The sequence below is a fragment of the Phyllobates terribilis genome, unplaced genomic scaffold (assembly GCF_046119375.1).
Source record: "Phyllobates terribilis strain yellow unplaced genomic scaffold, ASM4611937v1 Scaffold_7__3_contigs__length_470593459, whole genome shotgun sequence".
Taxonomy (NCBI): Eukaryota; Metazoa; Chordata; class Amphibia; order Anura; family Dendrobatidae; genus Phyllobates; species Phyllobates terribilis.
In genome coordinates, this window is record NW_027362767.1 from 256,888,662 (window position 1) to 256,903,933 (window position 15,272).

The 15,272-nt window shown below is 45.2% G+C and overlaps 1 protein-coding gene across 1 annotated transcript in view; it reads left to right on the plus strand.

Annotated features, from left to right (window-relative positions):
- WAS (WASP actin nucleation promoting factor) overlaps positions 1 to 15,272 on the plus strand; it is a 28,472-nt gene that overhangs the window by 5,954 nt on the left and 7,246 nt on the right. The window contains exons 2-3 of the mRNA XM_073640410.1: positions 10,281 to 10,415; positions 10,998 to 11,084. Coding sequence (XP_073496511.1) covers positions 10,281 to 10,415; positions 10,998 to 11,084 — 222 coding nt within the window. The remainder of the gene's footprint in view (positions 1 to 10,280; positions 10,416 to 10,997; positions 11,085 to 15,272) is intronic.

Here is a 15,272-nt window from a genome sequence, read left to right on the forward strand (position 1 = left end):
TTGCTGGCCACTCACAGGCTTCACATGACCCCCAGCTGCAGCCGTCTCTGGCTTCCGCTGATGTCACGTCAAGTCAGGCATGACTCAGTGACGCGCTCCCCACAGTGAATGCTGAGCTTCACCTGTGCGGGGAACATAGCGTGTCATAGTGCATGCGCAGTGAAGCTGGCAATCACACAGCCTCACTGCACATGCACGGGGAATAGAGCGTCATAGCGCATGTGCACTGCAGCTGCAAACTACACAGCTTCACTGAGCATGTGCTATGACATGCTGTGTTCCCAGCGCATGCGCAGTGAAGCTGGTAATCACACAGCTTCACTGCGCATGCGGTATGATGGGCTATGTTCCCAGCGCATGCGCAGTGAAGCTGGTAATCACACAGCCTCACTGCACAGGCGGCCAGAAATATACAAGTGCGCCTGCGCCCCACAATATCAGTGCTTGTCGGGAGCAGGATTCAAATACATGGACGGCGCCAGCAGTGAGAGTGAATGCGGTGCTGCCCATGACTGAATATGACAAGCACGCCCCTATGACTGAAAACACAGGTAGGATCTAAGTATATTAAACATTATAAAATCATTATAGCTGCACCAATTTTCATGAAAAACGCTTGCATCACTAACCACGCTATGGGGGCAGTGTAGAGGGCAGCTAGGACGTGACACGTTCCCTTTAACCCTTCTGAAACAACACTACCACTCACCGAGTAAGCTAAACTGATGGTCTCCCTAATCCATCTAGCTAATGTACACTTCAAAGCTTTAAGATCTTTCCTAGGTCCCTGAAAGAAAACAAATAATTTATTCCTTCTCCAGTCCTCTGTAACTGACAAGTATTCAATCAGACATCTAACGTCTAATCTATTAAGTTTTTCCTCTGAGATTTTTGGGGTTAGCACAAAAATATGGAAGAACTACTTCTTAAGACATAAGGAACAGAGAAGCTACTTTAGGCAGATAGGCCGGGTTTGGCTTTAAAATGGCCCTATCTTTTAGGATTTCTGTGAAAGGAGGACCTATTGACAGGGCATGGATGTTGCTAGCCCTGCGGGATGATGTTAAAGCTACTAGGAGGAGTCTTTATCAAGAGACTATTGACCAACACTGACTATAGGTGCAAAGGGCGTATCTGTCAGGGCTGTAAGGACCAGATTAAAATCCCATGGAGGTAAATTTTGCCTAGAAATCAGACTTGATCTAGAGCAAACCTTGATAAAATGGAAAACCCAATGATTTCACTTATGAACCTTAACAGTGCTGGGGAAAGACCCTGCTCTAGACCCCTTTGCGCGAGCTCTAAAACAGAACTAACCGGTACTCCTCCTCCCCGCTTGGCTCTTGAAGTGGCCAGAAATTTCCTCCAGATCGCACTATAAATTTTATTGGTGACAGCCTTTCAACTCTGGGGCAGGGTGGAAATTGACTTAAAAGAAAACCCTTTGTCTCTCAATAGCGACCTTTCAAATTACATGCTGTTAAATGTAAACTGGCTACTTGAGGATGGTATATTGGTCCCTGGGAGAGAAGATTCAGAGCTTCCGGAAGCACCCATGATTCGGTGACAGACATTCTCAACCAGGAAAATCACAGCCTTTTGAGCCAGAAGAGTGCTATCAGGATAACTCGTGCCTTATCTTCACTGATCTTCATCAGGACTGACTGACTTAGAATCACCGGTGGAAAGGCATACATCAGACTGTAACTCCATGTGTTCAGGAAGGCATCCATAACCTGATGATTCTCCCTGGGATTCAGGGAACAAAATGTATTCACCTTCTTGTTTCGTCTGTTTGCAAATACGTCTATGTCCGGGAGGCCCCACATATTCACAATCTGATTGAAAAATTGATTGGTTCAACATCCATACTCCCTGCCATAGCAGACTGCGGCTCAAAAAGTCTGCTTTGCAGTTCTCTTTACCCTTTATATGTAGAGATGTTAGTGAAAGGAGATGATCCTCTGGCATCTTAAATATACGGTTTGCTACTTCTGTCAAGAATTTGGACAGAGTTCCTCCTTGATGATTTATCTAAGCCTCCGACACCTAATTGTTAGAGCGGATTCTCACATGGTGACCTTCCAAGGGCAATAGGAGCTTCCTTATTGCATGTACTATTGCCAGTAACGCCTTCATGTTTGAAGAAACTGACTTTTCATCCCCTGCCAAGACTCCCTGGACCAGGAGACCCCCTAAATGAGCTCCCCATCTTTTGGGGGCTTGCATCTGTGGTAACCATTCTTGAAATCTGGTTCACCCAAGGCACCCCCTGGCTAGATTTCCTATGTTCAGCCACCAACGGAGAGAATGTGTTGTTATCGGGGATGTCATCTTTCCTTCCAGGTATCCTTCCAGGGTGATTTCATTTCGTAGAACGTCCAACTACAACTCTCTGGTATGAAACTGGGCCCATAACACTGCTGGGATAAATGAGGTCAGAGAACCCAGCAAGGACATAGCAGGAACCGTTAGTGCTTTTGATATCTAGTTGCATATCTTTCCTATTTTGCCATCTGGAAGACAACATTCCTGTTTCCCGGAGTCCAGCAAGAGACCTAAAAATCTTGCACTTTTAGGGGATAAGGTGTTGATTTTTTTAGATTTAAGAAACAACCTAATTTTTTTAAGATAGGGCTAACCTCTTAACTGAACACTGCAGTGATGGACTCAATTGCCTATAACCAGGAAGTTGTCCAGGGACAACTGATGCATTTTTCTCCCGAAGGTGAGCCATGACGTCTGCTATTATTTTTGTAAAAACCCGAGGGGCCAGCCTGAACAGAAGGGCTCTGTACCGTAAGTGTCAGACTACTCCGTTTATGGTTAAAGCCACCCTGAGGAACTTTCGGCACATGATAATACGCATTCTTCAGATCCAGAACCGCCATGAAGCAAAACGGGAAAAGTAACTTTATGGTTGACCTTACGAACTCCATTTTGAATGTTTGAACCTTCAGGAATCTATTCAGGTTTCTCAAGTTGATTATTGTCCTGAAAGTTCCATCTGTTTTTTTTTATTAAAAAAAAAGAATAAAACTCCTCCCTCTTTTCTTGTATAAGGAGGACAGATTTTTTTCACCAGATCCAGAACCTCCGATTCAAAGGCTAGTTGTTCTCTCAGGGGAAGCCAGTGGAGAAGTCAGAGTAAACTTCCTCCGGAGAACGGACTGAAATTCTAGCCTTAGGCCTAGGCTGAGAATCCAGTTGTTCGAAGATATCTTTTCTCAGGCAAGGAAAAAGAGGGAGAGCTTTCCCCACACCTGGGGACAGGACTAACTGGGACGATTTCTTCCCGTCATGGGAGGGACCTCCAAACAAAGCCTCCACCTTTCTTCGTCTGGTCATCCCATCTAACCTGATCTCTAGGGTGTCTTCTCCGGTTAAATCTTTTTGAAAAGATCTTCTATAAGCTGGGATAGACAAATTAGGAAATTATTTTTTGTTGTCTCCTGCTTTTTCCAAAATATCGTCCAGGACTGGGCCATATAGATATTCCCCTTCACATGGTATAGAGAATAGCTTTGACTTCGCTTGAATATCCCCTGGCCAACATTTCAACCAGAGAGCCCTACGGGTTGCAATAGAAAGTGCCACTAATCTAGCCGCCAGTCTCATTGAATCAGCTGAATCATCTGAAAGAAACGCAGCTGCTCCCAGCATTAACAGAATTATGGCTAAAATATTGTCCCTCGCCACTTTATCCTTCAGCTAACCTTCAAGGCGATCCAACCAGTTCATCAAAGACCTCGCAGTACATGCCGCTATGTCGCTAATATAGCTGGTTTCAAAGCTCCAGCTGAGGATTCCCAGGTATCTTTAAGAAAGCTGTCCGCCTTTCTATCCAGGGGATCTTTTAGCAAGCCCATATCCTCAAAGGGTAGAGCAAACCTTTCGGATGGCTTTGAGACGGCTACATCTAATTTTGGGGCTTTATCCCAGGAAGATGACAAGGCCTCATCAAAAGGTTACTTCCTCTTAAATAAAGAGGGAAAGGAACCTCTGTTTTCTGGCTTCTTCCATTCCCTCCTAACAAGCGCTTGAATCTTTTCATTCACAGATAAAGTTTGATGCTTTCTTTATTCTAGGCAACCAAACATGATTTTTGGGGTTTTTGCTCAACAATATCCATCGTGGATCTAACTGCCTTTATTAACTTATCTGTATCCTCTACAGATAAACAGTGATGTCCTCCTGTACCGTCATCCGATGATGAAGTAGAAGAGGACACATATTTATCTTCTGAATTGTCAGATACATCTGACTCTGGGGATAATCTAATCTCATAGACCTTTTACTTTTCCTATACTTTCCTCCTTCCCCTTGGGATAGGAAATTCAGGGATTTTTTTTTTACCTCTGCCCTAATGATAGATTTTAATTCAGAGGCAAAGGACAAAACTTTTCTGCCATGAATTAGGCAACCGCTCTTCAGAGAGCGCACATTTCCTGTGATTAGACTTCGTTACAGATTTCCTAGGTTTTCCGTGACAATAAAATTACATGAGAAGCCCTATTATAAAGGGAACTTCCTCAAAGATCACTTACCACTCCACTCAGAAGTAATCAAAAGGTACCGGATTTGGAGGAGGAATCATACCGGCTGAGAGATCTCCTCTGGAGGCTGTGGATTCATCCATTATCTCAAGATCCACTTTACTGGAGCTGTGGCTTTGCAGACTGGTCCCGCTGTCTCTTCTGGCACCACTTCTTCCAACTGAGCGACTACCGCTGCCACAGGGCCGCTGACGCTCCACATGCTCCCGCTGGGGCTCTTGTTGCTGCTGCCGCTGCTCCGGTTGTGTCTACTCCACTCCGCTTGGAGGGACTGCCAGTGCAAAGGAATCCGCTCGACTGGTGGTCTAACCGAATTTTAAATGTGGGACCTGTCAGATATAGCTCATCACTTCTGTTGCCTCTTCCGGTCCCACCTCGGAAGTGATAAAACCACCTCGAGGTCAAATCAAACGTCTCTGGCGCAGAAGTCATCAGGACGCAACTCCATGGCACAAGTGAAAGCTGGCTGACTACACAGAATGGCGCTGCTACAGTGAAAGTCCCCCCGGACCCACTGCAGCTCTTCAAGGACCCCTGTAAAAGCCACAGCAGAGAAGGGATCGCTGCCTGAATTGACCAGCCAGGCCTGGGAACATCTTCTTTTCTTCAGGTACCGCCGATCCCGAAGAAGGTTCCCCCATCAAGGACAGATGGCAGTTGCTATGAATACAATTCTATGTAGATGGGAGGAGTTAGAGGAAGAGCTCCACCCACCTACAGTACATAAAATATTATCAGCAGCACCTCAATATTCATTGTAGCCCTGACTAGTTTATCTGCGTCCTCTGCTGGAAAACAAGGGCGGCTTTCCTAAACTTGCCCTATAAAACATATCCAAGGGCACAGCATAAAAAAGGTGAAGAAAAAAAAGGGGAGTTTAACTCATCCACTTCAGTAGCAAGAACTACAGTGCATGGAGGGGCTGCCCCTTCTGCAAGATCTTTAATTTGACTCTCCTCCTCCATTCTCTCCACAAGATCACTGGTGGTGCAGCTAAGAATGGTAGGGGAGGAACACCTTATATACTAGCAGGTGCCATTTTTTTGTGTAATTTCCCGTCTTTATTGTCGACCCTGCTCCTTAGACACACCCCCGGAAGTGACGTCAGAGGCTGACCACTTCCTCCCTGTGCGCATGCGAGCGCGATGTACTGAGGCTTCTTCCAGCCTGGACCGCGGCATGCTCCTGTGGAACAGGGCATCTGGGGCCCCGATAAGTATGCAAAACTGCGGACTGCACCTCCATCCCTCCCACCCTTGGAAAATTTGACAGGAACTCCCACGATCGCTAGGTGAGAGAGGAATCCGGTCTGCTGCAGAGGAGAGCACTATCAGCTCTCCCCAGTATACAGTGGCGTTTTAGCTTATCCCCCCCCCATTCCCCCAACTAGGGGAGAAGTGAATCCGGAATCCCTGGGGTCTCCAGGGCTGTAGGTCTCCCTCCAAGGACAGGAAACCATTGAAGTGGGAGGAGAGGCTCTGCCTTTTAAATCTGTATATTTCCTGTCCTTGGAGGCGTATCCTCTCTCTCATACGGTGCTGTTGTGGGGATGGAAAAAGTCTTCACTGAATACAGATTTTACCTCAGAATTGAGAATTTTGATAATGACTGATCAATTTTGTCAAAGAAAGAAGCAGCTTTATCTGATAAGACATATTACAAAGTTAAGATATGTTACAAAGTTTTTTATTTTCATTTGTACTATTGATTTATGAAATAAGAATCAAAACAACGTTTACTCTTTACGTTTCTGAGTGTAATGTGGAAAACTTCAAGGACTATGCATACTTTTTCAAGCACTGCTGCACATAATATTATATATATATATATATATATATATATATATATATATATATATATATATATATATATATACACACATATATATATATTATATATATATATATATATATATATATATATATATATATATATATATACACAGTAGTGGCCAAAAGTATTAAAGTATTGGCACCCCTGCAATTCTGTCAGATAATACTCAGTTTCTTCCTGAAAATGATTGCAATCACAAATTCTTTGGTCTTATTATCTTCATTTAATTTGCTTGCAAGGAAAAAACACAAAAGAGAATGAAGCAAAAATCAAATCATTGATCATTTCACACAAAACTCCAAAAATGGGCCAGACAAAAGTATTGGCACCCTCAGCCTAATACTTGGTTGCACAACCTTTAGCCAAAATAACTGCGAACAACCGCTTCCGGTAACCATCAATGAGTTTCTTACAATGCTCTGCTGGAATTGTAGACCATTCTTCTTTGGCAAACTGCTCCAGGTCCCTGATATTTGAAGGGTGCCTTCTCCAAACTGCCATTTTGAGATCTCTCCACAGGTGTTCTATGGGATTTAGGTCTGGACTCATTGCTGGCCACCTTAGAAGTCTCCAGTGCTTTCTCTCAAACCATTTTATAGTGCTTTTGGAAGTGTGTTTTGGGTCATTGTCCTGCTGGAAGACCCATGACCTCTGAGGGAGACCCAGCTTTCTCACACTGGGCCCTACATTATGCTGCACAATTTGTTGGTAGTCTTCAGACTTCATAATGCCATGCACACGGTCAAGCAGTCCAGTGCCAGAGGCAGCAAAGCAACCCCAAAACATCAGGGAACCTCCGCCATGTTTGACTGTAGGGACCGTGTTCTTTTCTTTGAATGCCTCTTTTTTTTTTCCTGTACACTCTATGTTGATGCTTTTTCCCAAAAAGCTCTACTTTTGTCTCATCTGACCAGAGAACATTCTTCCAAAACGTTTTAGGCTTTCTCAGGTAAGTTTTGGCAAACTCCAGCCTGGCTTTTTTATGTCTCGGGGTAAGAAGTGGGGTCTTCCTGGGTATCCTACCATACAGTCCCTTTTCATTCAGACGCCGACGGATAGTACGGGTTGACACTGTTGTACCCTCGGACTGCAGGGCAGCTTGAACTTGTTTGGATGTTAGTCGAGGTTCTTTATCCACCATCAGCACAATCTTGCGTTGAAATCTCTCGTCAATTTTTCTTTTCCGTCCACATCTAGGGAGGTTAGCCACAGTGCCATGGGCTTTAAACTTCTTGATGACACTGTGCACGGAAGACACAGGAACATTCAGGTCTTTGGAGATGGACTTGTAGCCTTGAGATTGCTCATGCTTCCTCACAATTTGGTTTCTCAAGTCTTCAGACAGTTCTTTGGTCTTCTTTCTTTTCTCCATGCTCAATGTGGTACACACAAGGACACAGGACAGAGGTTGAGTCAACTTTAATCCATGTTAACTGGCTGCAAGTGTGATTTAGTTATTGCCAACACCTGTTAGGTGCCACAGGTAAGTTACAGGTGCTGTTAATTACACGAATTAGAGAAGCATCACATGCCAATACTTTAGTCCACCCCCTTTTTTAGATTTGGTGTGGAATTGTATCCAATTTGGCTTTAGGATAATTCTTTTTGTGTTTTTTCATTGAAGACAAATTAAATGAAGATAATAATACCAAAGAATTTGTGATTGCAATCATTTTCAGGAAGAAACTGAGTATTATCTGACAGAATTGCAGGGGTGCCAATACTTTTGGGCAGCATTGTATATATATGTATAGATAGATAGATAGATAGATAGATAGATAGATAGATAGATAGATAGATAGATATACACACACACACACTGCTCAAAAAAATAAAGGGGACACTTAAACAACAAGTTATAACTCCAAGTAAATCAAACTTCTGTGAAATCAAACTGTCCACTTAGGAAGCAACACTGATTGACAATCAATTTCACCTGCTGTTATGCAAATGGAATAGAGTAGAGGAATGAAGGAGTGGTTCTGCAGGTGGGGACCACAGACCACATCTCAGTACCAATGCTTTCAGGCTGGTTTTGGTCACTTTTGAATGTTGGTTGTGCTTTCACACTCGTGGTAGCATGAGACGGACTCTACAACCCACAGAAGTTGCTCAGGTAGTGCAGCTCATCCAGGATGGCACATCAATGCGAGCTGTGGCAAAAAGGTTTGCTGTGTCGGTCAGCGTAGTGTCCAGAGGCTGGAGGCGCTACCAGGAGACATGCCAGTACACCAGGAGATGTGGAGGGGGCCGTAGGAGGGCAACAACCCAGCAGCAGTACTGCTACCTCCGCCTTTGTGCAAGGAGGAACAGGAGGAGCACTGCCAGAGCCCTGCAAAATGACCTCTAGCAGGTCACAAATGTGCATGTGTCTGCACAAACGGTTCGAAACCGACTCCATGAGGGTGGTATGAGGGCCCGACGTCCACAGATGGGGGTTGTGCTCATAGCCCAAAACCGTGCAGGACGCTTGGTATTTGCCACAGAACACCAGGATTGGCAAAGTCGCCACTGGCGCCCTGTGCTCTTCACAGATGAAAGCAGGTTCACACTGAGCACATGTAACAGACGTGACAGAGTCTGGAGACCTCGGGGAGAGCGATCTGCTGCCTGCAACATCCTTGAGCATGACCAGTTTGGCAGTGGGTCAGTAAGTGTGTGGGGTGGCATTTCTTTGGAGGGACGCACAGCCCTCCATGTGCTCGCCAGTGGTAGCCTGACTGCCAATAGGTACTGAGATGAGATCCTCAGACCCCTTGTGAGACCATATGCTGGTGCGGTTGGCCCTGGGTTCCTCCTAATGCAGGACAATGCCAGACCTCATGTGGCTGGAGTGTGTCAGCAGTTCCTGCAAGATGAAGGCATTGAAGCTATGGACTGGCCCGCCCGTTCCCCAGACCTGAATCCAATTGAGCACATCTGGGACATCATGTCTCGCTCCATCCGCCAACGTCACGTTGCACCACAGACTGTCCAGGAGTTGGCGGATGCTTTAGTCCAGGTCTGGGAGGAGATCCCACAGGAGACCATCCGCAACCTCATCAGGAGCATGCCCAGGCGTTGTAGGGAGGTCATACAGGCACGTGGAGGCCACACACAATACTGAGCCTCATTTTGACTTGTTTTAAGGACATTGCATCAAAGTTGGATCAGCCTGTAGTGTGTTTTTCCACTTTAATTTTGGGGGTGACTCCAAATCCAGGCCTCCATTGGTTAATAAATTTGATTTCCGTTGATGATTTTTGTGTGATTTTGTTGTCAGCACATTCAACTTTGTACAGAACAAAGTATTCAATGAGAATATTTCATTCATTCAGATCTAGGATGTGTTATTTCAGTGTTCCCTTTATTTTTTTGAGCAGTGTATATGTATATATGTATATATATATATATATATATATATATATATATATATATATATATATATATATATATATATATATATATGTGTGTGTTATCCTTTCTGTTATGAAGGCAGAGGTAAATGTTGGTGTCCATTCTTCTGAGTTTGGTCTTGGAACAGACAAAGACGTGCCGAGTCATACTGTAAAAACACACAGCGGGCCGAAGCCACAACAGGAAACTTGAATGGGAAACTGGTTTAAGAATTCACAAGGGCTGTCCAGTGCAGCATGATGTTTACCTAGAGGTGGCGGGACTCATTAAAGGGAGTCAAATGATGGCTGGAAGGGAACTTTTTTAATCCAATCAGAAATGAGGATTGATCAGAAGCTCCTCCTCCTTCAAAAGAGTCCATGTGGTGCAGCATATGGGCCCCTGATCATGTCTCCTACATAAATGTATAATACTCTGATTACGGATATATACACAAACTGGTGCAACTTTGTCATTCACAAATCTGTTTTAACCCCGTAATTCTTACATCCTCAGACTTTGGCAACCACCGTGGTTCAGTTACTGCTGTCACCGAGTAATGATCACTGGATAAAGCAGAGCTGTGGCGTTGTGTGTCTGGTGAAAGACAATCCCAAGCGCTCCTATTTTATCCGGATCTATGACGTCACGGTATGTATCACACAGTGGCAACCAATACGGCCGCTCCTACAATTATGACTACATGTGCAGCAATACAATCCAGGTTCCCAAAACAGCTCCATCAATTGGATGATTTGCTGTTCAGAAAGTTATTACAGATTTTCTCTAAAACACAAATTATGTTTATGATAAATTTTGTTCAAGATTATTGGAACTGTTTTTGCTATCTATACCCCCTTTTTCACATGTAAAGCACCATGGAATAAATGGCAATATAATAATAAATAATAATAATAATAAATTCAGGAAGACTGACATAGGAGAGGCTCACCATACTATGCCTTTAAACTGAGCTGTTGATTTACAGTGGCCAATGTAAACCCACAGAACTGCAGTGCAAAGTATAGGGAAAATACAAATGATCATTTATCAGGGTCCAGTAGACAAAGCTAGGCGAGAAAGCAGCAAACACTGAAGAATACAAAGTATGGGCAAGCATCGCCTGCTGCCGGCACAAAGCCAGGAACAGGGACCACCTAGACAGATACGAGACAGCAGGAATATCCCGGGTACGGCTGCAGCCTGAACTTGTGTCACTTCTTTATTTTGCAGGAAGAAAAGCTGATTTGGGAGCAGGAGCTTTTCCAGCAGCTCATGTATCTCACTCCCTGTCCGTATTTCCACACCTTCCCCTCAGATGTAAGTCTGTATACTCACTAGTCTCAGTCCATGATGTTTGTGTGTCATATCTATACAGTCACTGCTCCCTAATTATCATCTCAAGATGCTGATATGGATGATCTGGATGTCAAAGCAGGAAGAAATAACGCTGTGAGGGAGGGGGTGTGGAGGTGTGTGTGTGTGTGTGTGTGTGTGTGTGGTACATTTCTTGCAGCTATATCCAATATATCTTTTCATGTGATTCTGGTGTGGCACAGATATAAATAATCTCTGGAAGTAAAGTAAACATTTCCGTGCTCCTTCTCTAGTCACATATAGAGCTGCATTCACAATACATATGGTAGCCATCTGGGATAGCACTTTGTGAATAGGGATGCCCCTAACATGGAAGCAATTTTATACAATGCACCCAATTGTACATTGTTGAGGACAAGCACTACATCTCAGCTGTGTCCAGCCAATAAGAATAAGAGCAGAATATAAATGCAGCTCTGGAGGTCCATCATTCATAAGCCATGATGTACCAGCCAAGTGAAGCAAGCCAACCCTATGTAAGAAGGCTGCGGGTAAAAGTCGCATATTGTGTTATACCCATTACAGGCCTGAAGGGGCAGAGCATGACACACGGACACTCACTGTGGTGCACTTTAAAGGGGATGTGTGGTGGTCAGAATATGACTGATGGTTTAAACCAGATTTTTACGGAAAAAAAATATATATGATTTTAAAACAGAATACATATTTAAAATGTTTTTTTTTTCTGTTAATTTTCCATATCACTAGCAAAAAAACAGAAAACTGGCAATTTTCACACCGACCACTAAGCCCAATAATTCTGCACAGATGACTTTTCACCAGTCTCATTAGCATCACGGATATAATTACAAAGGTAACACCTCCATACACAGTAGATTACACAGGAGCCACCATTCACAACAGATGATGTCAAAGATTACCTCCTCCTCCTGTACAATGACTGATAACACCTCTATATACAGCAGATAACACAGGAGCCACCATTCACAATAGGTGATGTCACAGCTCACCTCCTCCTCCTCCTGTACAATGACTGATAACACCTCTATATACAGCAGATAACACAGGAGCCACCATTCATAATAGGTGATTTACAGGAGGGTGAGCTGGTACATCGCTTAATGTGAATGGTGGCTTCTGTGTTATATACTGTATATAGAGATGTTATCAGTATTGATGAGTGAACGTGCTCGCCACTGCTCGGTACTCGCCCGAACATCTCACTGCTCAACAAGCTCGGTGAGTATTTCCGGGTTGCTCGGGTGGGAGCTCGGGTCCCATCCCTGCATGTTTGGCGCTCTTTAGAGAGCAAATGAACATGCAGGGATTGCCTGCCACGCACTGTAATGCCGTAGCCATGTTGGTTGTGGGCATTACAGTGATTGGCTGGCCGCACAGCATCATCAGGTATATATAAGACCTGGCGCCGCCATGCTCGTCACAGTCTACCCCGGAATCAGGCAGTAGGGAGAGGTGCTGCTGAGCTAGGGAGAGATTTGCTTCTTTATAGTTAGTAAAGGTATTCTACAACATATATATATATATATATATATATATACACACAACTGAACTAACAGTCCTTCTGAGGACTAATCCAGCTGCATATATTCAGTGCTAGGCAGGCAGGCAGTGTATGTGGCAGACTGCAGTGTATGATACAGCACAAGAGGGTCCATTGAACGTCCTGCCTTGCTGCTGCTGTAGCTGTAATAATTACAGATATCTGTAGACATAGCCCCAGATATCAGGGGCCAGGGGAAAAAAAAATTGATCTTAATCCTGGTTATTTGCTTAAAAAGCAATCCAGAGTACACGATTTTTCTGATCTATTTGTTTGTTCTCACTGCAGAATACAGCCAGATCTGTTCTATATTTCAGCAATAAAAAATTTTTAGAAATTTAAACTGAACATGGAAAATATTGGCCTCCTTTTCCAGTCTGTAGCAGTGTGTCGGTCAAGTTCTCTGTCAGACATATCACCTATAAGAGTGTTCCAAAATCAGCCATTTTTTCCATTTTCATTCCGTTGCAGTGTGTCGGTCAAGCTATTCACATTAGGTGTCTGTGAAGAAAAGTATTAGCAAATTACAGGCCTGCTATTTAAAATTGTGGTTCTCTGTCAGTTGTGTCACATATAACTGCGTTCCAAAGTCAGCCATTTCTCGTGAACGTGGAAAATATTGTCCTTCATTTAAAATGGGCAAGGGGCGGGGAAGTGGACGTGATGGTGATGGTGCATGCAGAGACCGAGGACGTGGCCGTGGGCAAGCTGAAATTGTGCCACAACAAACACCCACATCTTGTCGCTCAACCTTCCTGTGCCAATTACTAGGGGACCGCAGAACACCACTATTGAGCACAGAGCAGTGTCAAAACGTTGTTGGCTGGATAGCAGATAATGCTTCCAGTCACATAGCAGCCACCACCCTGTCTTCCACACGGTCAAGTCTCAGTAGCTGTGAGTCTGGACCGCATATTCCTCACCCTGATCCTCCTTCCTCCCACCATGCCGAGTGCCCAGAGACAACTGATCCCACACTTAGACACTCAGAAGAGCTGTTCATTTTTCCATTTGTAGATTCGGATTTCTCGCGCGGCCAGCTTCAAACGAGTCAAGAGGAGAACGCGTGTAGCGATGCCCAAATATTGGAGCAGCCACGGTCACACAAAGGCGACAGTGGGAAAGTGCAATTACTGTCGCAGGAGGTGGATGATGATGATGAGACACAATTGCCAGAAAGTCAAGAAGAGGACCAGGGTGTGGAAGTGGAAGACGAGGTGGTGGATGATATAGTAACTGACCCAACCTAGCAGGGGGACATACAAAGCGAGGACAGCAGCACACAGGGGGAGGGAGGCGTAGCACCACAACAGGCAGGAAGAAGCAGTGTGGTGGCCACAGACACAAGGCAGGAAACACGATGTAAGTTGCCAGTACAACTGTAAAGCCCCCGTCTCACCTAGCGAGATCGCTAGCGAGATCGCTGCTGTGTCACGGTTTTGGTGACGCAACAGCGACCTCACCAGCAATGTCGCTATGTGTGACACTTTGCAGCGATCAGGCCCCTGCTGTGAGGTCGCTGATCGCTGCAAAGTGTCCTGGACCATTTTTTGGTCGTTGCCGTCCCGCTGGTCAGCACACATCGCTGTGTGTGACCAGCGGGAGCAGCGATCAGGCTGGTAACCATGATAAACATCGGGTTACTAGGGGCACACGCGCTCCTAGTAACCCGTTGTTTATCATGGTTACGAGCCTGCTAAAGTGAGCGGTAACCTCCCGCTCACTGTAGCAGAGTGGTAACCATGATAAACAGCGAGTTACTAGGTGCGCGTGTGCCCCTAGTAACCCGATGTTTACCATGGTTACCAGCCTGCTCCTGCTTCAGCAGGCTCGTAACCAGGAGCAGGACATCGTGGAAAGATTCTTTCCACGATGTCGCTGCTCTCCTGATCGTTGGTGAGCCTGCCTGTTTGACAGCTCACCAGCGACCACATAGCGACGCAGCAACGATCCCTGACAGGTCATATCGCTGTCGGGATCGTTGCAGCGTCGCTAAGTGTGATGGGGCCTTTAGTTCTTCCCGAGTCTGGTTATTTTTTAAAGACTCTGCAGATAACCCGAAAAAGGCCATTTGCACCACCTGCCAGGCCAGCATCAACATCCACATTCTACAGCTCCTGCACCTACTCCTCTTCAGCCTCCATCTCCGAAATGACCACATCAGTCGCAAGCTGGAAGCACGGCCTCGGCAAAGCGGCAACAGGCTGTGCTGAAGTTAATATGCTTAGGTGACAAACCGCACAATGCTGAAAAGTTGTGGATAGCTCTGAAAGAGCAGGGAGATCTGTGGCTGACACCGCTGACCCTACAGCCAGGCATGGTCGTGTGTGACAATGGCCGGAACCTGAGGCGAGGCGAGCTCACACACGTACCATGCCTGGACCGTGTGCTTAACCTCGTGGTTCAGCGGTTTCTCAAAACCTACCCGGATCTGTCGGATCTGCTTGTCAAAGTATGCCACCTGTGTGCCCATTTTAGAAAGACAGCTACAGCTTCCGCCGCCCTTACCATGCTTCAACAGCGTTTGCAGCTTCCAGCTCACCGACTGATGTCCCCACGCGTTGGAACTCTACATTGCAGATGTTGGGAAGGATTTGTGAGCAGAAGAG